General features: G+C 45.8%; 1 protein-coding gene across 4 annotated transcripts in view; it reads right to left on the reverse strand.

The window, feature by feature from the left end:
* Window positions 1–18,982: 18,982 nt before the first annotated feature.
* Window positions 18,983–24,353, reverse strand: part of RCAN1 (regulator of calcineurin 1) — a 97,930-nt gene continuing 92,559 nt past the window's right edge. For 2 of the 4 annotated variants that reach the window (XM_009233913.4, XM_063720773.1), the window contains exons 3-4: window positions 23,983–24,142; window positions 18,983–20,753 (exon numbers count right to left, since the gene is read on the reverse strand). In XM_009233913.4, the coding sequence (XP_009232188.1) occupies window positions 20,581–20,753; window positions 23,983–24,142 (333 nt within the window). In that variant the 3' untranslated portion in view covers window positions 18,983–20,580. 4 annotated transcript variants of the gene reach the window in all.

Consider the following 24,353-nt stretch of genomic DNA (forward strand, 5'->3'; position numbering starts at 1 on the left):
TGCTGTTAATCTGATAGGTTTTCCTTTATAGGTTACTTGATGCTTTTGCCTCACAGCTCTTAAGAGTCTTACCCTCATCTTGACTTTAGATAATCTGATGACTACATGCCAAGGTGATGATCTATTTGCAATGAATTTCTCAGGTATTCTTTGAGCTTGTTTGATATCTAGGTCTCTAGCAAGGCCAGGGAAGTTTTCCTCAATTGTTCCCTCAAATAAGTTCCACACTTTTAGATTTCTCTTTCTTCTCAAGAACACCAATTATTCTTAGGTTTGGTGGTTTAACATAATCCCAAATTTCTTGGGGGCTTTGTTCATTTTTTAATTTTTTTTTTCTTTTTTTGGTTTTTATCTGATTGGGTTCATTCAAAAGTCTTCTCTTTGAGCTCTGAAGTTCTTTCTTCTACTTGTTCTAATCTATTGTTGACACTTTCTGGTGCATTTTATCTTTCTCTAAGTGTGTCTTCCATTTTTGGAAATTATGATTGTTTTTTCTTTATGATATCTATTTATCTAGTGAATTTTTCATCCATATTCTCTATTGTCTTTTTAATTTCTTTAAGTTCATTTTCACCTTTTTCTGGTATCTCCTTGAGTAGTTTAATAACCAACCTTCTGAATTCTTTATCTGGCAATTCAGATTTCTTTTGGGTTTGGATCCATTGCTGGGAAGCTAGTGTGATCTTTTGGGGGTGTTATAGAACCTTGTTTTGTCATATTACCAGAATTAATTTTCAGATTCCTTCTCATTTGGTGAGCTTTGAGCTCACCAAAGAGAATATTTCAATGGAAAGATCTGGAACTCAGGGGCTGCTGTTCATATTCTTTTGTCCCACAGGTGACCCCTTGATGTTGTGCTCTCCCCTTTCTCCTAGGGATGGGGCTTCCTGAGAGCCAGACTGCAGTGATTGTAATTGCTCTTCTGGGTCTAGCCACCCAGTGGGGTTACCAGACTCTGGGCTGGTGCTGCGGAATGTCTGCAAAGAGTCCTGTGATGTGATCCATTTTCAGGTCTCCTAGCCATGGCTATCAGCACCTGTTCTCGTGGAGGTGGCCAGGGAATGAAGTAGACTCTCTGAGAGTCTTTGGTTGTAGATATCTTTAGTGTGATGGCTTTCTCAAATGCTTGTTATGCTAACAGTGAAGTTGTCACATGGACAGACTCAAGACCTCTGGTTAGCCCGGATGTTGCAGGCAGTGGAATTAGCTGTTGTTTTCTCTTTCCTTGAAGCAGGATTATTCCGTCATGAGTTGTTGTAATGTCCTGAGCTGCTTGGCCCCCAGCCAAGAGATGGTGCTTTCAAGAGAACACCAGCTGCAGTAGTAGTAGAGGGATCTAAGCTTGCCCTAATTTGGCCAGGATAAGTATTTGGGTTTCTTAGGTGATGGGTGGGGCCACAAAGCTACCTAAAATGTATGTCTTTTCTGATCAACTACCAGGGCAGGTAGAGAAATACCCATCAGGTGGGGGCAGAGTTAGGCATGTCTGGGCTCAGGCTCTCCTTGAGCAAGGCTTGCCACAGCCACTGTCAAAGGTGAGAATGTGGTTCTCAGGCCAATGGGGCTATGTTCCAAGGGGTATTATGGCTGCGTCTGTTCCATTATATAGGTCACCAGGGAAGTAGGGGAAAGCTGGTAGCAATAGGCCTCACCCAGCTCCCACACAGTTGGTGGGGCCGATCTTGCTCCTGCGGTGTCCCACTAAGAGCACCAAGTTTATCTCTGGGCAGCCTATGCTCTGGACTCAGACCTTGCCCCAGGCTATAAGCTTCCCTGCTGAGAAAGCAAGCACAGCTTTCAGGCCTCACCCCTCCCTGTCTGCCCATCCTGTTGGCCACAGCTTTGCACTCCTATCTGTAGCAGTTCCCTTTTGCCCTCCGGATTCTGTTCAAGAGAATTTGCACCCAGTTGAAATTATTACAAAGCTCACTTGGAAGCTTCTTTCACCCTGTGGCCCCTGCTAATTCTACTGGCTGCCTCTCTCAAGGACCCCTGTGAGATAGAGTCAGAGATGGCTTCCCTGGGCTAAAGCTGGAGAATGGGAATGTCTACAAGGCTCTTCCCACTGCTGCTTCTACTTTTATAGGAAATATTTTGTATTAAATCCATTTCAGCTGTAGATACGGTTAAATTCTTCTCCTGTAATCTGGATTTTCAGGTTCCCCAGTGGGGATATGTGTTTGGAGGCAGGTTTTCCCCCTCACACTTTGGGAATGCACAGTTTTTTGCCTGTCTTGTGGAATTTGCAGCGGCGCGCCACTTCTTTAAAAGGATCAGTGAATTATTTCGTTCTTCCTGGTACACTCCTGTGGTGGTTCTTAGAGCGAAAGTTCATGCTGTGTGTCTCCACATCCTCCTCTGTCTGTCCATTCAAGTGGGAGCTGAACAGTAGCCCTGTCTCCTATCTGTCATCTTCCTCTTAAAACCTGCCAATTTATTTTTATTTTTTATAGAGACAAGGTCTCACAATGTTGCCCAGGTTGGTCTTGAACTCCTGGGCTCAAGCTTCCCAAAGACACTGATATTTCTGATTTAAATTTAACATTACTGAATTATTATTTAACTTTATTTTATTTAATAATTATATCTATTTTCCCCTTCAAAGAAAATTATGTTTCCTAAAAACATGTTTGTATAACATACATCTATATACACATACGATTAATATATATACACACAGTACTTTCTTGTTCTGTCCAAAAACATTCACATAGCAGTCTCAAAATGATAATAATAGCTTTGTTACCAACAATAAATTCAGTAAGGGCAAAGCTTAGTTGTAATGCTTTCTGTTCCCAGAGAGTATCCAACTAAGGCTGTGCAGCCCAAGTGCCATGTTTGACAGTTTCTTAAAATGATTCTTTTTGCCATGTTATCAGTTTGATATATAGTTGGCCTCATTTCTTTGTGTGTACAATTTTGGACTGATTTCTCTGATGTTTTTTATTTCATTTTATTTTTTGCATAATGTAAAACACTTACATGGTTCAAAAGTCAAAACTATTTTTGAAAGTACAGAGAATTCTTTCTTCCAGCCCTATCCCTCTACGCCATTCCTACCCACTTGTGTGGTTAATCATTTTTATTGGTTTTTGGCTTATCTTTCCAGTGTTTCTTTACAATAAGCAAATATGTATACGTACACACATATATAATCTTATTTTTCAAAAAATAACACCATATATACACTGTCTGTATTTGGCCTTTTCTACTAACAATATGTCTTGGATATTATTCCATAGTGGTTAATGGCAGACATTTTTTATTCTTCTTTCTTATGGCTGCATAGCACTTCACTATGTGACTATACCATAATTCATTCAAATTCATTCAACCAGTTTCCCATTGGTGGACACCTGAAAAACTCCTATCTCTTGATATTTGGTCAGTTGCCTCAACTGCTTGCCAACTTCTGCTTTGGAGTGGACAAGGAAGGTAAGACCTTTGGAGACAAGACTCAAGACTCAGCCACTTTTGTCCCAAAGCTACAGGACTTGTTCTGCCTGCCAATGCTGTCTCTTGCTTCAGCAAAAGTGGGATTAAGCGTGTGTATAATGCCAGGTATGAAGCTGCACTGCTATGCAAGTTGGACTTCTCAATCAGCATAAAAGAGCTGACCATTGGAACCATCCGAAATCTCATGAAGAGGGATGAGGAACTCTACTTATGTACATTTTACAGCAGACAGTAGGACCAGGTAAGTCAAGGTTATCCACTATAGTAAGTTACTGCTCAAAGGAAAACTGATAGAAAAAGGATCTCCACATTCTTAAACACAGAAGCAGTCTGCTTCAGGCAGAAGATGACAGGCAACTCTTCTAGTAGAACTTGAGGTATACATTCATGGCTCCACTGAGAATGGAGATGGGGTTTCAAGCATGGAAGTGGGGACAGTGACCTATCATTCTGAGAAGACACTTTTATGCCCACATCTCAAGCATTGCTATTATTTTAGAAGTAGATGCTCAGTTGTCTGATAAAGAGTATGATATCATCCCTTATTGGTTTTAGGACCTAGAAATAGATTTGCAGGACCCTAAGGGCAGGATAGAGGTGGATGAGAAGGTTTATAGTTTTTGGGTCCAAGAGGTGGTGGTTGGTTAGTGTATGGGAGAAGAACCAGCAGAACCTGAGGGTGTAAGGGTTGATAGACAAAACAAAGCTCTAAGTACATGGGCCCCAGGCCAGTGCCCAGAAACAAGCCCAGATGCAAGAACACAGCCCCATACTATGATCTCACCTCTAGCAGGCCACCACTCTGCAGCTGAATGTCCAGGACTTCTGCAGGTTAAAGAATGACATCTGCTAATCTCCAGTCAAGGTGCACCTCAGCTATACTCTGGACTGTAGTAACAATGTGAACCATTGTCTGTATGCCCTGGGGAATCACTAGATTCCAAGGTGGGCTTTGAACTTGGGGTTGTCACCAACCAGTGGGTGTGGACCTGGGAGTCCCATACCTTAGTGTAGGAATGTTGATGTCATGGGTATTGGGGACAGAGGAGATGGACTGCATTCACGCATGGTTTTGCTGTTGTTCCAGCTCTCTAAAATACCTTGCCTTTTTTGGTCTATGTATCAGAGACCTTTCCATCTGTCAACAATCAACATTAGCTTCACCTTGCTAATAGAGCTTTTCTTGGGCCCCTTTGGGTAGAAGGGTAGTCTAGTCCTTCCTTTTGGTTCCTAATACAGTTCTGGCTGGATTATAAGGACTTCAATTCATCTCTATAACTAGTATTTAGCACTGTGTCAGGCACCCAGCTGGTACTCAGTAACTGTTCAGAGAATGAGTGAATAAATGAATGAATGATTCCAACAGATGAAGGAACTGGCCTGAAAATGACTTGCCTATTTGCCAAATTCACCCAGCTTGTTAGTTTCTCACCTCCTGACAGCAATCAGGAATAAAAGCCAAAATCTAGATTGGCTTTTCATCCCAAGACATGTCCTGTCCTTTATATGGGTTTGGACTTACGTTAGAGCCCTTGTCATTCCTAATAATTCCCTCTTGTGCCTACCTGGATGGAGCTCACCTTGGGCTATGATGAGGAGAGCCTGTCTCCAGCACCTGCACTCACTCACCTAACTCCACCTGATGACTTGACCTATTTGTTCCTCCATCAGTCAACATGAGTGCATTGGAGACCTACTGTCTGTTGTTCTCTGTGGACACATGTGAAGTGCAAAGACATGCTAAGGCAACTGGCCTGAGCCTGTAATTCAGCCAAGGCTGGTAATGACACATGATCAGAGGTCACAACACTCTTTTTTAAGTCACAGCAGTTTCCCTTAAACATGGCTTTAGAGTCTCTGAGCTCACCATGACTTCTATTAGAAATAGCATAAGCCTACAGTGCTTTCCCTACTCTTTGTTCTCATTCACCACTCAGCACCACACTTTTGGCACCAGATAGATGGGGATTTTTCCCACACGCATCAGTAAAGCAATTCTGCAGCACACACCAATGAGGTGTCCTGCAATTCAATTCAATTCTGATGCTAACTACCGAAAGATGTCATCAAATCCCACAGGGTGAGGGCTCAGTCCCATAAGACTCTCCCCAACCTCACACACCAATTGCAAGCCCTAGGATGTGACCTGAGCCTTTGACCAACCAGTTACAAATTGAGGTTCCTACAACCCCCTCCTTGGGTTCAATTAATTTGTTAGAGCAGCTCACAGAATTCAGGGAAACACTTTGCTTATGTTTATCCCTTATGATAAGGGACATTACAAAGGGTAAAATAAACAGCCAGCTGAAAGGGAGGCACAGGATGAGGTATGTGGGAAGGGCTGAGAAGCTCCCATGCCCTCCTAGGGACCACGCACCAGGAAGCTCCACATGTTCAGCTGTCCAGAGCTCCCAAAACTCAGCCCTTTTGGGTTTTTATGGAAGCTTCATCATATAGGCATGACTGACTACATCATGGGCCATTGGTGATCAGCTTAACTTTCAGCCTCTCTCCCCACCCTGGAGTTTGGAAGTGGGGCTGTAAGTCCTAACCCTCTAATCATGCCTTGGTCTATGGACGACCAGTTCCCATCCTGAAGTTACCTAGAGGACTCATCCACCCGTTACTCATTAGCATACAAAAGACACTCATCACTCTGGAGATTTCAACTGTATATCAGGAAACATGGATGAAGACCAAATATGTATTTCACAATATTACAGCTGCCATCAGCCATGGATGAGTTTCTCATCATTCAAATATTCCTTCTTTTTTAGAAACCACCTGTTTTACTCTAAAGAAAGTAGATTCTTATGAAAAGTAGGCTGTTTGGGGGTCCAGAATTTCAACATATGCCACCAAACCCTTTTCTTCCCTCTGAATTTTTGGAGGCGCACCTCACCTTGTGAATTTGTAGCACCCCAAACCAGTAAGCACACACATTGAAATACATGTACATGCCCACAGCTACCCACTAGTAAGCACCATCCCCCATGTCCAGTCACACAGATGTGAGAAGATGGAGAAATGTTCACCTAAACAGCTGGTGTGAGAAGTCCTGCCTCTGTCAGCTGAGCCCACATGGGAAAGATCCCCAGTCCCTAGGCCCCACATCAATGGGCACAGGGCCTTCAGAGGAAAGGACAACCACTCCGTCGTGGAGGGAGGACACTTTGGACTCGGGTGTGTGTTTGAGGGATTCCAGAGGGTAGAGGTTGAGGAAGAGGAGTTGGGAGAATGAGAAGGTAGGATGTTCCACAGGATGAGACCCTTCCTCTCAAACCAAACCTAATAGCCAATAAGTACAGGAAAAGATCCTTGACATCTCTAGTGATCAGGGAAATGCAAATCCAAACCCCAATAAGAAATCACTTCACACTCTCCAGGGTGGCCAGAATACAAAAGGCTGAGAACAAGTATTGGGAGGATGTGGAGAGATCAGAACACTCCTATGCTGCTGGTGGCAATGTAAAACGGTACAGCTGCCTTGGAAAACAGCTCCCCAAATGTTAAACACAGAGCTATCACAGGACCCAGCAATTCCACTCCTACATACATACCCTGAGAGAAATGAAAGTACACGTCCACATGGACACTTGGACACAAATGTGCATAGCAGCATTATTCATAGTAGCCAAAACCCAAATGTTCATCATCTGATGAATGAACTGACACAATGTGGTCTATCCAGACAATGGAATATTAGTCATAAAAAGGGATGAAGTACTGATACATGATATACCACGGATGAACCTCAAGAATGTTAGGCTAAGTGAAAGAAGCCAGTCACAAAAGACCTCCTGTTATGTGATTCACTCATATGAAAGTCCAGAATAGGGAAATCTACAGAAACAGAAAGTAGATTAGTGGGAACTTAGGGCTCAGCTTGCGAGGTGGGGGCAGGGGCAGGAAGATGGGAGGTGACACCTAAAGGGTTTGGAGTTTTTTTTGGAGGTGATGAAAATGTTCTAAAACTGACCGAAGCGATGGTTGCACACATCTGTGAATAGACCAAAAACTATTGATCATACACATTAAATGGGCGAACTGTATACATGCAAGTTATATCTCAGTTAAGGCATTAAGAACTAAACAAAAATAAGAACACAGATCTTCTGTCTTTCCTATTTATTTATTTATTTTGAGACAGAGTCTCGCTCTGTCACCCAGGCTGGAGTGCAATGGCGCGATCTTGGCTCACTGCAACCTCCGCCTCCTGGGTTCAAGCAATTCTCCTGCCTCAGCCTCCCAAGTAGCTGGGATTACAGGCACTCGACACCACACCCGGCTAATCTTTTATATTTTTAGTAGAGATGGGGTTTCACCATGTTGGCCAGGCTGGTCTGGAACTGCAGACCTCAGATGATCCACTTGCCTCGGCCTCCCAAAGAGCTGAGATTACAGGCATGAGCCACCACGCCTAAACACCTTGACCACCTTGACCACCTTGACCACCTTTTTTTTTTTTTTTTTTTTTTTCCGGAAAGCAATGAGGGAGCAACACTTTGTTACCTGGGAGGCATGGACCGAAAGAGAGGCAGAGGCCGGAGGGAGAGCGTGAGGCAGGGGTCAATGGGCATCATGCCAGGCTTAGGGCATCCCCAAAGCTGTGGGATTGGGGCTTGAAGCCCAGGTCTTAGAGACCTGAGCAGGCCCAGCTGACACAGGCTGCAAACAAATGTCCTCTCATCCTCACCGCAATCCCTACAAGCTGCTCACCTCCTGTGCTTGCCGTGTGGATGTGTCCTGAGTGGCCCATGCAGATTTCTACATCTGACCCCCTCGCTTGAAATAAAAGGAAATAAAGTGAGTACAAACACCCTTACGCATTACTGTAGCTCAAATGAGGCCAGACTAGATCCTAAAGAAGACCTGGCGTGGGCCATCTTCTAGAGTCATCCCACCTCCCAGGACAAGCAAAGGTCCTGCCTCCAAGTTGCTGCAACTTATATGACACAGCAAGGCAATAGACTCTGGGAGGAAAAGTTTTTTAACTATAGTATTTTTTAAATAGAACATTATTTTGAAATTACTTCGACATCTACTGTCAGGTGACTTGTAAAAGTGCTTGTATGTTAAATGCTCTACATTAGGAGATTATTTTGTTCTTGAGTCCCTACAGAGAATTCCTTGGGAATGAAGTGCTATTGTGCATTCAGAATTATGTGGCTATAGCAGTTCCATATTGCAGGCCAGGAACTCAGGAATGTCCCCTCTGTCCCAGCTCTTCAAGTTGGGTCCTACAGATCCCACGGGGACAAGCTTTTGGAAAATTGCTGGGTTTCTAGACCAATCACGTCTTTGAAATGTCTTCTTGTCACTCCGTGGTTTCTTGCTTCAGCTTAACCCCACTGGCCGGCCCCATAGATCAGGCAGCTCACAATTTGAACACAGCCAGGGGGCATGGAGGATGAGAACCAACCTATCCTGCCAATCCTGGCAGCACGTGGGGAAAGCCAGGCCCAAGTTTCCATATGTGAACACATTACATTGTCTCCACCAAGAAAACAGCCCCTGTGAAATATTCATGTGCGTCACCCACTTTGCCTTAGGTTCCATTACCTAAGGGACAAACCTGGTGTTGCTCAATAGTGCCAGGCTTAGCACTGCCAGAGGAAATCTGCATCTACAAAGAGTTAAAGAAGAAGGAATTGAATTGAGTTATAAGCAATACATCCAATAAATATTTATTGAGTGACTATTTCATTCCAAGCGTTCTGCTAGGTGCTGAGAAATCAGAAACAAATACATTGAACTCATTGGCAAACTAGCTGGGGAGATGGGCAGGGAAGCCAACTGTTGCAGTCTGGTGAGAGTTGGGCTGGGGAATGCAATGGCTTTGCAGGAGCCCGGAGCAGAGACATGTAGTTCTGCTTGGTGGGACTGAGCAGATGTCAGGCAAAGCTTCCCAAAGGACACCATGTTCAAGAAGGGTCCTGAAGAATGATTCGAAGCTGGGAAGTCTGAGGAAAGCATCGAAGGTGAAGGCATAGAGGTAGGGGAAGCATGGCACACCCAGAGAACTGCAGATGCCCTGTCATGCCTGCAGTCTTTATGGGAGGTGAGGAAGAATTCCCAGGGTACATGGATGCATTTTAGGAGACTGAGACTGGTCTTCGAAGATGATCAGACATAGGCTTGAAGACTTGATGCTTTTGAAAGCTCGCTCTGACAGTAGCATAGAGAAGGAATGGGGGAAGCTTTGCTTATAATAAAGTGAGAAATGATGGGGGCTGAATTAAGAGAATGGTTCTGCGGGTGGAGTATGAGGGTATGTCCTAAAGATAGAAGAGAGAATGACCAGGACTTGAGAGTGATTGAAGTGGGGTACAGGGAGACAGGAGACACCTTCTATGGCCGTAGCTTGAGTCACTGTGTGGACAGGGGTGCTCGTCATTGAGACCAGAAAGCTTGGAGAGGAAAATGCTCATATGCAATTCTGAAGTTCCTAAGAGACAACTGGGTAACACACAAGGATGAATGTGAAACAAACAAGGGGCTAGGTCCTGTAAGCTTATCAGGACTTCTTGCTGAAAGAAGTAAAGCACATCTCTAATGATGACAGAAATAACCACAAACCTGCGAGTCAGCCTCAAATATCTTTCCTGGGGGATTAAATGATGGCTGAGGGACAGGGTACCCCAGAATGTCCCTTGCACAGGAGAGGACCTAGAGAAGAGACTATTTTTTGAGCAGGTCACATTCAGCTTACTGCAATGTCTTTGCCTTAAACGCTCCTCTGCATTATAAGAATGGAGTTTATATGAGAGGTGAGAGGGTCCCAGTGACTTACCAACCATGGCGTGCTTCTGCAAACATTTCAAAGACCTCTACTCTGGCTTTTAGAATGCTTTCTAGAGCAAGTACCATGCATAATGACACCATTACCTGGAATTATACACCATCTTTCTTCAGAGGCACACAAGGAGCTTAGCACATTACCTTAGGTCTAGGTTAGCTGCTTTGTTTCATGCATGCTGCTGGTGTTTCTGGAAGAACATTTATGAGATGATTGCTCTTGAAAGGCTTCAGAACAATCAAGATGGTCTGTTGCTATTGGGTTCTTTTTTTTTTTTTTTTTTTTTTTTGAGACAGGGTCTTGCTCTGTCGTCCAGGCTGGAGTGCAGTGGTGCAATCTCAGCTCAACACAAACTCTGCCTCCTGGGCTCAAGCAATTCTCCCACCTCAGCCTCCAGATTAGCTGGGACTATAGGTGTGTGCCACCACACCTAGCTTTTTTTTTTTTTTCCTGTAGAGGCAGGGTTTCACCATGTTGCCTAGGCTGGTCTCCAACTCCTGGGCTCAAGCAATCTGCCTGCCTCGGCTTTCCAAAGTGCTGGGATTACAAGCGTGAGCCACTGCACTGGCTGGGTTTTATATTTTATTTTATTTATTTATTTATTTAGACTGAGTCTTGCTCTGTCACCCAGGCTGGAGTGCAATGGTGCCATCTCAGCTCACTGCAAACTCCACCTCCTGGATTCAAGCAGTTCTCCAGTCTCAGCTTCCCGAGTAGCTGGGATTACAGGTGCACGCCATCACACCCAGCTAATTTTTGTATTTTTAGTAGAGACGGGGTTTTGCCATGTTGGCCAGGCTGGTCTTGAACTCCTGACCTCAGGTGATCCACCCGCCTCGGCCTCCCAAAGTGCTGGGATTACAGGCGTGAGCCACCGCGCCCGGCCTGGGGTTTTTTAATGTTTATTTTTATTATTTTTTTAATAGAAAGCATGCAAAAAGAGAGGACACAGTCATTGCACAGTATTACAAAAAATAGTCATAGAAGTGAATATAAATGATGCAAAATGCAATACAGCCAGAGTTCCTTCTTCACCCTTTTTATTGACATGTTCACCCAAGTGTTCTCACACATAGAAGCAGGTGGTTTTCTTTACTATAGTACTATAGTTTGGAGTGTTTATGCTTCACTAATGGTACAAAATTAGCTGAGAAAAGATTTAAATTGGTGTTTTAATTATCCAGTGTGATAACAAACCACCTAAAAATGTAGTGGTATAAAACAACTACTGTGTATTTTCTCACACTACTTTGAGGAGGTTTAAAAACACCACAAATTCATCACCTTGGTTTCTGCGGGTCAGAACAACCCAAATTCATCATCTCGGTTTCCGTGGGTCAGAACTGCAGGTATGGGTTGGCTGGGTCCTCTGCTCAGGGTCTCACCAGGTTGAAATCAAGGTGGCAGCCAGAGCTGTGGTCTCATCTGAACTAATGCAGAACTCACCAGAGCACATGTAGTGTTGGTAGAATCCATTTCCTTGTGGTTGGAGGACGGAGGTGTCCTCTTCCTTGCTGGCTGCTGGCCGGGGGCCATCCTCAGCTCCTAGAGGCTGCCCTAGAGTCCTGGCCACATGGCCCCCCACTCTCGCCTTGTGGCAGCTCCAGGCCAGCAGGGGACGCCACTGCTCCCTCCAGTGTCCTCTCAGGGTTCACCTGATTCGGCCAAGCCCATCAGGATAATCTTCCTTCTTTTTTTTTTTTAACTTTTTTTTTTTTTTGAGACAGAGTCTTGCTCTGTCACCTAGGCTAGAGTGTAGTGGCCCAGTCTTGGCTCACTGCAAGCTCCGCCTCCCAGGTTCATGCCATTCTCCTGCCTCAGCCTCCCCAGTAGCTGGGACTACAGGCGCCCACCACCACGCTCTGCTAATTTTTTGTATGTTTAGTAGAGACAGGGTTTCACCGCATTAGCCAGGATGGTCTCGATCTCCTGACCTTGTGATCCGCCCGCCTCAGCTTCCCAAAGTGCTGGGATTACAGGCGTGAGCCACCACACCTGGCCCCTTTTTCAACTTTTTCAGGGGTACATGTGCAGGTTTGTTATTTGGGTAAACTTGTGTCATGGGGGTTTGTTGTACAGATTATTTCGTCACCCAGGTACTAAACCTAGTACCCAGTAGTTATTTTTTTCTGATCGTCTTTCTCCTCCCACCCTCCACTCTCAAGTTGCCCCCGTGTCTGTTAATCTTCTTTCTTGATAAACTCAAAGTCAGACGAGTCCAGATCTTACCTACATCTGCAAAATCAATTTTTCCTATAAAGGAACGTAATCACAGAAGCACTGTCCCATTGTAGTACGAGTGCTGAGCCGTTGTAAGCAAAGAGAGTTGTCCTGCCCACACTCAAGGGGAGCGAGTGCAGGGCCAGTGCACCCCTCACGTGGAAGTGGGAGTGCTGGGGGCTCACTTAGTGCTCTGCTCACCACAACCCCAAACTCACAACTTTATTCCCACCAATCCTGTCCCCTCCAGCCCAGGGGGCACACACTCCAGCAGGACATCAGCTGAGCTCAGGGAACGCTCTGCTGACTGGTGACGAGGGACCTACCTCTTCACACCCATGACACCCACCCGCTGAGCCCCTCACCTTCTCCCACACAGCCCCGAAGGCCCTGGCCAGGTCACCTCTGGCCTCATTTTCCATTCTCCCCTCCTTCCTCCCCTCCAGCCACAGGGTCCTCCTCGATGTGCCCAGACATGGTGGGTGCACACTTGCCTGACAGCCTCTCTTCTTTTCCCTTTGCCTGGAATGCTCTCTTCCCAGTTACCAAAGATACTCAGGCTGTCTCCCCAATTTCCTTCAGGCCCTTGCTCCAAAAGCTCCTTCCGGGTGAAGCCTCCCCTCCCATCCTCCTTAAAGCTTCAGCCTTTACCTGGGACACTTCCTCCCCCACTGCCTGCCTCCTTTAAACTCTCCTTAGTCCTCTTGCAGGCCACACAGCTCAACACAGGCAGGAGGGGGCACTGCTGCCCTGGCTGGTGTGCAGCCACCAGAGGCTGAAGCTCACCGATGTCTCTCTGGGGCCCAGGATCGCCTTCCTTGATTCCAGCTCTCTCAGGCTGTCAGGACCTGGCGCTGGGAGGCACTAAGCCATGCCCTGGCCTGAGGCCTTCTCTCTCCCTCTTTGCCCTGTATCTCTGCAGGGGAGCCCGGCCCTGCCCCTGGGAGGGTGGGGGCAGAGGTGTGGAGAGTGGGTGTATAAGGCCAGGGTTTGCCAGGCCCAGGACAGCCTGGCACCTGTCAGTGGATGAGCACCTCCCCCTTAGCCCGATGTCAGGGTGGGCATGAGGGTGCCTAACTAACTGAGGAAAGGGTCTGTGCAACCCCCTTCTCCTACGAGTTCTTGTTTCTGAAGGCTCCTCAAGCACACTGCGGTGTCCACACCACTGGCAGCAGGCTCCTTCTCTTCAGGTGGTCTTAGGAACTTCTCAGAACTTTTTGAGTTATCTTTCTGGTCTCTTCCTCCTGAGCACGGTTCTCCTGGTTGAGCTCCAGGCCATGCCATTCAATGCCCTCCAGGACAGGCCGAAGGGCTTGTCTGTTTGGTGGTTGCTAAGGTTTGAAAAAAGCCAGTTGGAAACTTAATCCCCAAAGCAACAGTGTTGGGAGGTGGGACTTAATGGGAGGTGTTCAGTCATGAGGGCTCCACCCTTATGAATGGATTCTCTCTCTCTTGTTCTCTCTCTCTCTCTCTTCCCGCCCCGCCCACCCCTCCTTCCCCAGTCTGGTGATATCTTCCACCATGTGGTGGCAAGAAGGCCCTTGCCAGATGTGGCCCCTCCATCCTGGGCTTCCCAATCTCCAGAACCATGAGCCAAATGCATTTCTGTCGGTTACAAATTATGTAGGGTGTGGTTTTCTGTGATGAAGACAGTGCTGTACCAGGGCCCTCTTGCCAAGACAGCCAGCTTATAGGAGCCTGCATGTGAGGCCCCGACCTCCTACAGAGCAGCAGTTAGAGGTCTGGCCTTCTGGATAGGCACTGCCCTGCCCTGCACACAGGACCTTGGTGGGGCATGATGGGGCTCTTCACCATGCTGCCCTCATTTTAGGAGGTGGGCAACCCTTTCTCCCCCTTCTCCATGCGCTTCTGCAGTTGGAAGAAGTGAGGGGGGGTTCAGACACACTTAAGCTGAGCTTAGAGCAAAGCATGTCCCTCAAGGTGACCTTGCCACATGGCCTGAACCTAGAATTCCCCTGACCAGGGTGGACAGCCATCACCATGGGCCTGTCTGCCTGGCCTTGTATGGCTCTCCTTCGAACTCACCTAGACCCTTGCATCAAAGGACTCGGGGACTCTGCTGCAGTCATCCTAGCATGGTTGAGAGGAGTAGGAAGATGCCCAGCGGCTCAGCCTTTAAGAAGGTCTATTGGTCACCATTGCTTCTGCCTTCTTGAGAACCATCACCCTCGGAGGATCCGGTAGTGTATCCCAGTCAAGTGTCAAATGTGTTGTTCCCTGGAGAGGTAGACTTATTTCCAGAAAGTACTCTGATGTTTTGTAATTTGTGATTTCTATCACTGGCTCAGTGGCCTACCCACTGCTCAGCTCATGTGGCATGACCAGGCTGGGGCGTCGGGTCATCTTGTTCTCTGGGTGTGTGGCAACACTGGTGTATGGCGTAATTTCCTTCCTGAGAAGAAATTCAGTAATTTCTAATATTCAGGGCTTTAGGTAGAGGCCTGAAAATCACTCTCCATGCCTCTTTCAGTATTTTATACATATAGTCGTCTCTTGGTATCCATGGGGTTTGGTTCCAGAATCCCCTGCAGATACCAAAATTTGAGAATGTTCAAGTCCTTTATATATAGTGGCATAGTATTTGCATATAACCTATGCATATCAGCCAATCATAGATGGTGATTTAAATCATCTCTTGATTACTTCTAACACCTAATACTATGTAAATGCTTTGTAAGTAGTTGCTACCTGGCATTTTTTATTTGTTTTATTTTTGTTGTTGTTTCATTAATTTTATTTTATTTTTAGAATATTTTCAGTCCATGGTTGGTTGAATCCACAGATGCAGAAGCCTTAGACACAGAGGGCCAACCACACCTATGTATGCTGTTCTTAAAGTAGTAACATATTGGTTCTGAACATAGAAGGAATTAGTCATCTATTAGACTTTAAGGGAGTAAATATGGTCCAAGTTGATTTTTAAATTTAGCAAATGGTCATAGACATATTAGCGTCTTACAGAAAATATTTATTGGAATGCTCACTCTCTCATTTGGGATACTGCTTTGCCTTGCTGTGTCTTAAGAATGTCATCAGAGCATTACACACTTGAAAAATGTTTTTAAAAGGATATGATGATAATTAAGACCTTCTCCCCAACTCCTGCCCATTATTCAAGATAAATTTTTTTTTCGTTTATCCTGATTTTAAAATCAAATACACTTTATTGAGGCATACTTTATATGAAGCAAAATGTAACCTTTCTAAATATTATAAGTTTGATGAATTTTCAACAGATGTATACAGCTGTTACCATCACTGTGTCTTTACCCAGGTTCCTGCATTGCTCAATCCAGATACAGAATGTCTCCATCACCCTGACAAGTTCCTTTGTGCCACACCCTCTAGCCAATCATCTGTTTTGAGGAGAGTTTTAAAACAAAGGTTTTTGTTCTTTTTCACTGATGACTGTAACCTACCACAGGCTCTCTCTCTCTCTCTCTCTCTTTCCCTGCTCTTGCACCAGCTGCCTGACAATTTGTGGGATTAAAGCTCTAAGCTGCTTACTGGCTCTTCTGACTAGGGAGAGGGAACAAGCCTCATTATTTTTCTGTTCTTTTCAGTGACTGCTCACTCCTCTTCCTCCAAAATCCGTATCCATCCAACCGTCCATCCATCCATCCATCCAACCATCCATCCATCCATCTATCTCTCCATCTATCCATCTGTCCTCCATCTATCCAATCCACTTGCATGTTGAATGTCTACTATGAGCCACTGGCTACCAGGAATCCCACTTCTACCCAAATTATGTTTCAACAGGGAAGACAAACAATTTAACAATTATGATAAAAAAGAAAATATGCCATACAATGGAAAAGAAGGGGGCATGATGGGAGACCCAGTGGGAGTAGCTGGCAACGATTCTCAGGGGGAAGAGACATTCCTAATAGACACCTGCAGGAGAAATATTAAAGAGTCAATCATTTCAGTAACGCTTATTGTGACCAATAATGCAAGAAGTTTCTGGGTTCCCAGGCTGACGGGTTTGAAAGTCACTGCATCATGAATGTGCCCAGGACCCCCACATTGTTTTGTAGGAGAGGGGTTCAGTAAAATGTGAAATGACCGACATTCAACAGGCAGAATTGCGCAGAATGCACACTTTGCCACTGATTGAAAGTGTTTCTTCAGTAGGTTTTGATAGAATATATTACTAATCTGATAAGAAACAGCTTAGGGCCATTCAAGAAAAGAAAATCAGCCCCTAGAAATGTGTTCTGTGTCTGGGCACAGAGGTAGCTGCTGGAATTTGAACAGGGGTGAGCAGGACCTCGTGGACCTCATTGTGGGGTTAGCAGGGCCAGGCTGGGACAATGAGATCATTTTCTAGGCAGAGAAAAGAGATAACATGGTAAGTTAAAAACACTGAAAATTCTGCGCTGCCAGAGTACAAATGTCAGCCAGGAGGGCCCTGACACTCTTGAAAGAGGGATTTGAGCAGTGGCCACTGCATCTACTTGGCACTCGTTCGCTGTGTAGAAGGGTCACTGAGTCCCTCATCAGAATCCTGAAAGAAGGAGAAACGGTGGGCGCAGGCAGCGCACCTCAATGACTTGTGAATAATTTCCTTCTTTCATAAACATAGCTATGATTGAAATGACCTTTCACGAACAGCAGGGAAGGACGGTGGAAGAAAATGAGGTAGGTGAGAAGCAAATCCATCTACCTGATTGCCACGTAACTTGCGGCGAGCCACGGCGTGAGAATTTCAGATGTGAATTAAGGATTGCCAAGAGTGGTGATAGACTTGAAAAGTTTCCTCCACGTTCTACTCCCTGTTCTACTTTCGAATCAGGAGGCCAGACAGGCAGGAGGGAAGAGTACTTGTTACTCATGGTGGACCTTCTTCCTGAATAATTTTTAGGGTAATTATGTATGCAGCTTCCACCTGAGTCACTGACCTTTGGGTGAATGTTACTGGATATGTACCTATGATACCCAGGCAAACTTTCCGCGGGTTCTGCGGGCACTGTGAAGTGTGGCAGACTTCGGCTGCGCATTCACTTTTGATCATAACACGCCCAGAGAGTGCTTTCAATCTCCTGCAATTTAACACACGAGAAAATCGATCTACTTTGTAGTGAGTTCTGCACATTTCACATAAAATTAAAGCTCTCTAAAAACCCAAATCTCCTGTGGGCAGTAATTCACACACAATATTCTGGAAATGTAAAATCCTAAATGCCTGCTGACTTCAAATCAATGTTTATAGCCTGTGTCTGAATAGCTCCGTGAATTGCTCGGCTCCTCTCCTTCTACTGCCCTTCGCTTTGATTTAGCCATTCGTTTCCAGGGGCTGATTTTCTTTTCTTGCATGGCCCTAAGCTGTTTCCCATCAGATTAGTAACATATTCTATCAAAGCCTATTGAAGATACACTTTCGATCAATGGCAAAGTGTGCATCCTGCATGATGCTGCCTGTTGAATGTCGGTTGTTTAACATTTTACCGAACCCGTCTCTTACAAAGCAATGCGTGGGTCCTGGGCATGTTCATGATTCAACGACTTTCAGGCCCATCAGCCTGGGAACCAGAAACTGTGTGCATTATTGGTTTTACAATTTCGGCAGAGGCTGCCACAGAACAACTCAAAAGAAATAGGCTGTCCTGAGTCAAAAGAAATAGCCTTTTCCTTGACTTGTATTTTCTATTCTAAGGTCTATTGGCTTCACTGGCAGTGGGACCACTGACTTTTTCCCTCCTTTATCTAAGGGGACCTGCTGAGAGTCTCTATTTGGAAATATTTCCTGCCTGTCCTCGGGGGCGGTCAATGCCTGAATCTGTCCAATAATCAGATTTGACCAACTTGGTTGAAGTGTGGATTTTCCAGCACGATTAAACCTTGAACATATATGGCTTGAAAATGTGCAAATACTCTTGGAAATGACAGGATCATGGTTCTCAAGAAAGAGAAAAAAAAGTAGCATGTGAATTTTCATAGATAAACGCCTAATGCTAATGTTGATCAGGATTAATGTCATTTCCTAGATTTCAGCAAATAAACACTGGGTTACTTAGGCCTTTGTGGGCTTCCCAGGAAGGTCCCCACCATTTGAAATGAGAGTTTCAGGGAAAAAGCTGCCAGAGATTAAACAGAAGGCTTATAGATGCATCTTCTGAAGATAACTTAGTATCTTCCATGGACATCTTTTCTAATAGAAAAGAAAGTTCTTCAAATGACCAAAACCATTGCTGTTTTGTGGAGGTGCTGGTGAACAGGGGTTTCATCATAGTAGCATCTACCTGTACAAACGAAATACTCGAAGTTCTGATTTCAGTTTTATCCATTTTCTTCTTTTGCAAGTGATGCATTCTTAGTGTGGTGGACCCTCCGTGAACCACAGCCCAGAATTAGGAGTTTCTAAGCTCAAACTGACAAAGGTATGTGTCCTTCTGAATTTAAAATGTTTAAAAAGGTTTAAAAGCCTTTTAAACTGCAGAATTTAGAAGGTTCACAGATTTATTCTAGAAATAAAATGACAACTTTTCTGTAAGGAGCATACTGTGCCCATTTATTATAGAATGCAGTTAAAAAAAATATTTTGAGGTTAGCCTCTCCAGTTTAAAAGCACTTAACGAGAAACACTTGGACAGCGATGCAATGGTCTCTCCCAAACCGGCTCCCTCTTACCAAGTACCGTAAACAGGGTTTGAGAACGTTCAATCAATTTCTTGATATGAACAATCAAAGCATTTAATGCAAACATATTTGCTTCTCAAAGAATAAAACCATCTTCCAAATTTCCAAAGCATGCATTGTTACTTGGCATTAGGTATTTCAAAATGACAAACCGTTATGGTATTGTAAGGCCAAAATATAATACCTATTTACCAGACATACACATTACAACTAGAAAAAAATTACAAATGTTAACCTAGTATAACAATTCCATCAGGAATTAATGGGGAAAGGCACTGCATCCCTCTCATATCGCCACAGATCTACTATCCACTTGACATGCTTTGAATTCAAGTCCTGTTAGACATGGGAACAGCTTTTTCTACAACATATGATTCACAGGTAGGTTAATACATCTTAGTCTCCCACTGCCATACTTTTCACCCAAGTGTACAACAGGTATGAATATATGCTATCAGCTTTATTTACAAGTGTATCTTGATGTCTTCATGGGGTAAAAGAACCAACTATCTCAACCAACAGTTTCCAAAAAAGTTTTTGGCTATGATTCATGTATAGAAACCGCCACACAAAAGAAACAACAGAAACTGAGGTCCAACCCCAAACACCTAAACTAAAATTTCTCACCCACTAAAAGTTGGCAGTGAAACTGCTATTCTCTGAATCGTATAAGCTAAATTCTACAGAGGAATTTCAGATCAACTTCTTTTGCAAAAGCACAAGTTACACATTGCACGGTTGAGGATGCTGAGTGAATGCATTCCAGGAAGAGTTCCGCAAGCAAGTGCTGTTGCAAAGAGTCGAGAATCCGAGAATCCGGGAAAGGTGATACATTTTCCAAACGCTTTCCTGGCTTCCCAAAAGATGTAAAACAACAACGGTGTAACTTTATATACGAACAAAGGTTAGTCTTGAAAATCAGTAATATACATGCACAAACATGAGAACATGAGGGAAGAAAGGAAACGCTACAATTTCCACATTGCATTGCTGCTGTTTTCATAACCTCGCTGCACTAGGCGGCTTCCTGTGATACCTCTTCCTACCAGTAGACAGTGGCCCCTGCAGTCCGCTTAGAAACAGGAAGCTCTCTCCTGAGCTCACTGATCAACCTGCCCTTGGCACAGACAGAACCTACCAGAAAAGAACAAGTACAAAACACTATCATTATCGGTTTTCTCAAGACAGTCCCAAATGTCCTTGTGCGATCACTGCAAACTCGGTGATTGGCCCAAGTCATTCCCGGGTGCCATGAACAGTAACTGGTGTGCAGCATTAGAACAAGGGGACACGGCCTTGATTCTCTTCTGAGCAACATGACCTGGGATTTCTGCCACCCCGATCTCGGCTGCCACCTCCGAAGAAGTCGTGACCGGCCACCTCCACAGTAAAAGATTCCTCCCGTGAGTATGATTTGGAATGCGTCCTCGTCACGTGCCTGTTCAGCTGAGGTGGATCGGCGTGTACTCCGGCCTCCTGGTCTGGATAATTTTTGGCTTGGGTCTCTTCATTCTTTCCATTTCCTCTTCTTCCTCCTTCTCTTGATCACTCTCACATACATGCACCACCACACTGGGAGTGGTGTCAGTCGCTGCATGCAATTCATACTTTTCCCCTAAGGAGGGAAAATAATCGCAGGGTCACTCAGAAAAGTCCTTGGGAGTCAAAAGGCAAACATAAAAGAGCATTCAGGGCTCTGCTGGGCCAGCTGCTCGTCACCATTCGATTGGGCTGAGAGACACAGCCAGACATATTTTGGGTTTGTATTTCTTTGCTAGCTCATTCAGAAAAACAGATATTTCCATTGTGCAGGACCCTGTTTTTAGTCAAACATTCTGGGAGTCCAGGCACATGAAAAGTGTAGAAGGAATGCATTTTTCTAGTTATACTTCGCATGTCCACCAGACATCTAAACTACCCAGAGAACTCCCTTTCTGTCAGCATTTCCTCAAGTGTGAATGTGAGAAACTTCGGTTCAGGAAAAAGATGGATGAAGAAACGCATTTGGAAACAGAACCCCGGGCCTCCCTCATGGGGCTCCTATTTGAGGGTTGCAGTGCACGCCCGGGAAGGGAGCCACGGGAGGCCCTGCAGCAGATGCAGGGGTGGCTGCACGGAGCCAGGTGCTCTGGAAACGTTTTTGACCTTTTCCTTAGAATAACTTCTAATCCCCGGGACCAGGAGTGTCCTGCTGTTCTATGTCAGCCTGAGTTCTACCAGGTTGGCCAAGTTCAGGCCACTCTGGTCCAGCAAGGGTGGGGTGAGCTTTCTGCAACTGAAAAACCCGGCGATGTAGAATGAAGGGGCTGGGGCCTCCCGCTGGGGTGCTGCTCTGGTCACAGGAAGAGTGTGCATCTCTGGTGCTCGTGGAGGCAGCTCTGAGCCTGGCTCCTTAGTACCCAGGGCTCATGGGCACTTTATTCTGCTTCCCTGTGCACCTCAGTTCCCTCCTCAGTAAAGGAGAAGGTAAAGGTATTGACTTCATAGAGTTAACAGCATGAGTGAGTGCCCGAGGCAATGAGAACCTGGCTCACCACTAGGTGCTTGTCCAGCCCATGTCACCTAGAAAGATGTTTAAGAATGGAGGCTGCATTGTTATTGGTGCGATGCTGGGCAGGGTTCTGAAATAGCGGCAGGTTTGCTTCAACCTGCTCCACCCACAGGGTGTGGCCTCACGGTGAGTTTTCCTCCAGGGCTTTGTGCTTGGGATTTGTTTCCTTTTCTTTTCTTTTCTTTTTTTTTTTGAGACAGAGTCTTGCTCTGTTGCCCAGGCTGGAATGCAGTGACAAGATCTCGGCTCAGTGCAACCTCCACCTCCCAGGTTCAAGTGATTCTCCTGCCTCAGCCTCCCAAGTAGCTGGGACTACAGACGCATGCCATCATACTCAGCTAATTTTTGTATTTTTAGTAGAGACGAGGTTTCGCCATGTTGGCCAGGATGGTCTTGATCTCCTGACCTCGTGATCCGCCTGCCTCAGCCTCCCAAAGTGCTGGGATTACAGGCGTAAGCCACCGCGCCCGGCTTGTGCTTGGGATTTCTTTGCAGTTCGGGTAAGCAAGGAAACACCTCACCAACCACTGTGTGCCCATCACATGACTGATTTCCACCAGGCAAGAGTGGCCCAGCAGAGCTTCCTACCTCCAGCCACACTGGTTACTCCTCTAAACCTAGAAGGTACTTTTACTTATAAGGAAGGTGGTGGTCTTTTCTCTATCACACGTGGGACTGGAATGTTATTATAACTGCACTGAAAAAGGCAAAGGAGCTTCAGCTCTCTGAGAGAGAGAATTCAGGCATGGGAGGTCAGATGGATTGCTGGAAATTCTGGTTAAGAGCCTCTTACAAATCTGCCTCTTTGCAAGTCTCTTTATCTACCTACTAATCAGCGTAAATCCAGAAAGCTCAGGGTTTAGGACCATAATTTGTAAAATCTCCGCAATCCTGTTGGTTGAAAAGCACAGGTGAAATATGAAATCTCACTCAAGCTCACTGTTAAGTGAACCAAGGACAAACTGATTTTATTACGTCTATTTCCTAAAATGCCTTCTCCAATAAGGCCTCGGTGAAGAAAGTGGTAGATTCTGGAGTATGCAGAATTTTTATTAACAGCATTTGCCTCTGGAACTGTTGACACCTCTTTGCAAGTGGAGACCCTGTTTCCTCCCATCCCTAACCTAGGGGAAGACTCCACACCCTCAGCCATGCTCATGCCCCTGGGCCAGGAGCTGCTGTGGGGGGAGCACACTCTTCCTCAAAATGGCCATTTCTGATCTCGACCTTCATGCCACAATTAGCAGTAAGTAATGTGACTCTTGCTTTATCCCACAGAGGGAATTTCCGTTTGGGCAATGTTTTCAGAAATGTAATCTTTTCAATATGAAACTGCTGATGGTCCAAGAAAACAAAAGCCTCAACCCAAGGGAACATCAGATTGCTGGTCAAGGAGAAATGAGGAGCTGATGCTCTCAGCATTTATTCGACTTGCTCCACGGACAGAGCAGGAGAAGGCTCAAACCTCTTCACCCCAAGACTCTCCCTCACACCTGCCTCCTCACCCAAACCCTAGAGGACGGGACAGGAACCACCAACATTTTATGGTTTTCAAAAATCCTGCATTGAACACTGACTGTGAGCCAGGTGCTGACTGAAGCGCCTTTCACTCGATGATGTCATCTAGTGCTCACAATTCCACCAGTTAAGGCCCACATTTTGGACGAAGAGCCTGAGGAACCTGCCCCCTCCCCGTAGTGCTCACACTTTTGTCCCTCCAGAGGATGGGAACTTCCTCTTTCTTTGGCAAGCTCTGCAGGGGACCAGCCCACGGGCCCTGGGGTAGGGCAGCCCGACCACGGCCCTTCCCTCACCACGGCCTATGGTTCTCCTTCCCTTTCCTTCAAGAAGGCTGGGTGAGAATCACAGGAAAGGGCGAATTTATCTTGATTAAAAATAACATTTCTTAAAGGGGGCATCGATTTTCCCTTTCCAAAGTCCAATCACTCATCCCTATCCGGAGCGACAGGACCTGGGGCCGGGGCTCAGGCGTCCCACGCAGGCTGTGCTCAGTGGACACAGGAATGGATTCCTGAGACACTGCGGGCGGTGGGTAGGGGCATGATGCAGGGTCCCCACGATCAGCCGCAGTCTCTCTAACACTGCAGGTGGTACCAAGAGGCAGGCATGCTCCCAGCACAACGGATGGTGATGCAGAAGAATACAGAGAAGCTCACAAAACATGCCGGCATGGGCTCACAAGAGCTATGGGGGTAGTGGCGGTACTGCTCCCCGGTGCAGGGCAGCAGCTGTGTCTCCCCCTGCCTCCCTCCCACCCGAGGGCCCTGCTCACCTGGTCCCAGCTTGGAGATGGCATATAAGAGATCATAGTTTATGACTGGGGTCGCATCTTCCACTTGTTTCCACCCCACCGGCGGAGAGGCGGGAGGGGAGATCAGAAACTGCTTGTCTGGATTTGGCGGAGCCAGGTGTGAGCTTCCTATGTGTAAGGTCTGAGGAGAGAAAATAAGCACAGGTCAGTTGTTGCCAGGGAAGAATTGCAGTGAGGCAACAGCACCTAACGCCAGCTTCCGGGAGATGGGCGGGTCAATGTCCAGGCGTCAGGACAGGTGTTGATTCCAGGACCAATTGTAAGACGGTTTGTAACGGGGAGGGCAAAAGGACGTCTGAACTCTGGTTATGGTGCAGATAGGATGACAGCCC

The sequence above is a fragment of the Pongo abelii genome, chromosome 22, assembly GCF_028885655.2.
Source record: "Pongo abelii isolate AG06213 chromosome 22, NHGRI_mPonAbe1-v2.0_pri, whole genome shotgun sequence".
Lineage (NCBI taxonomy): Eukaryota > Metazoa > Chordata > Mammalia > Primates > Hominidae > Pongo > Pongo abelii.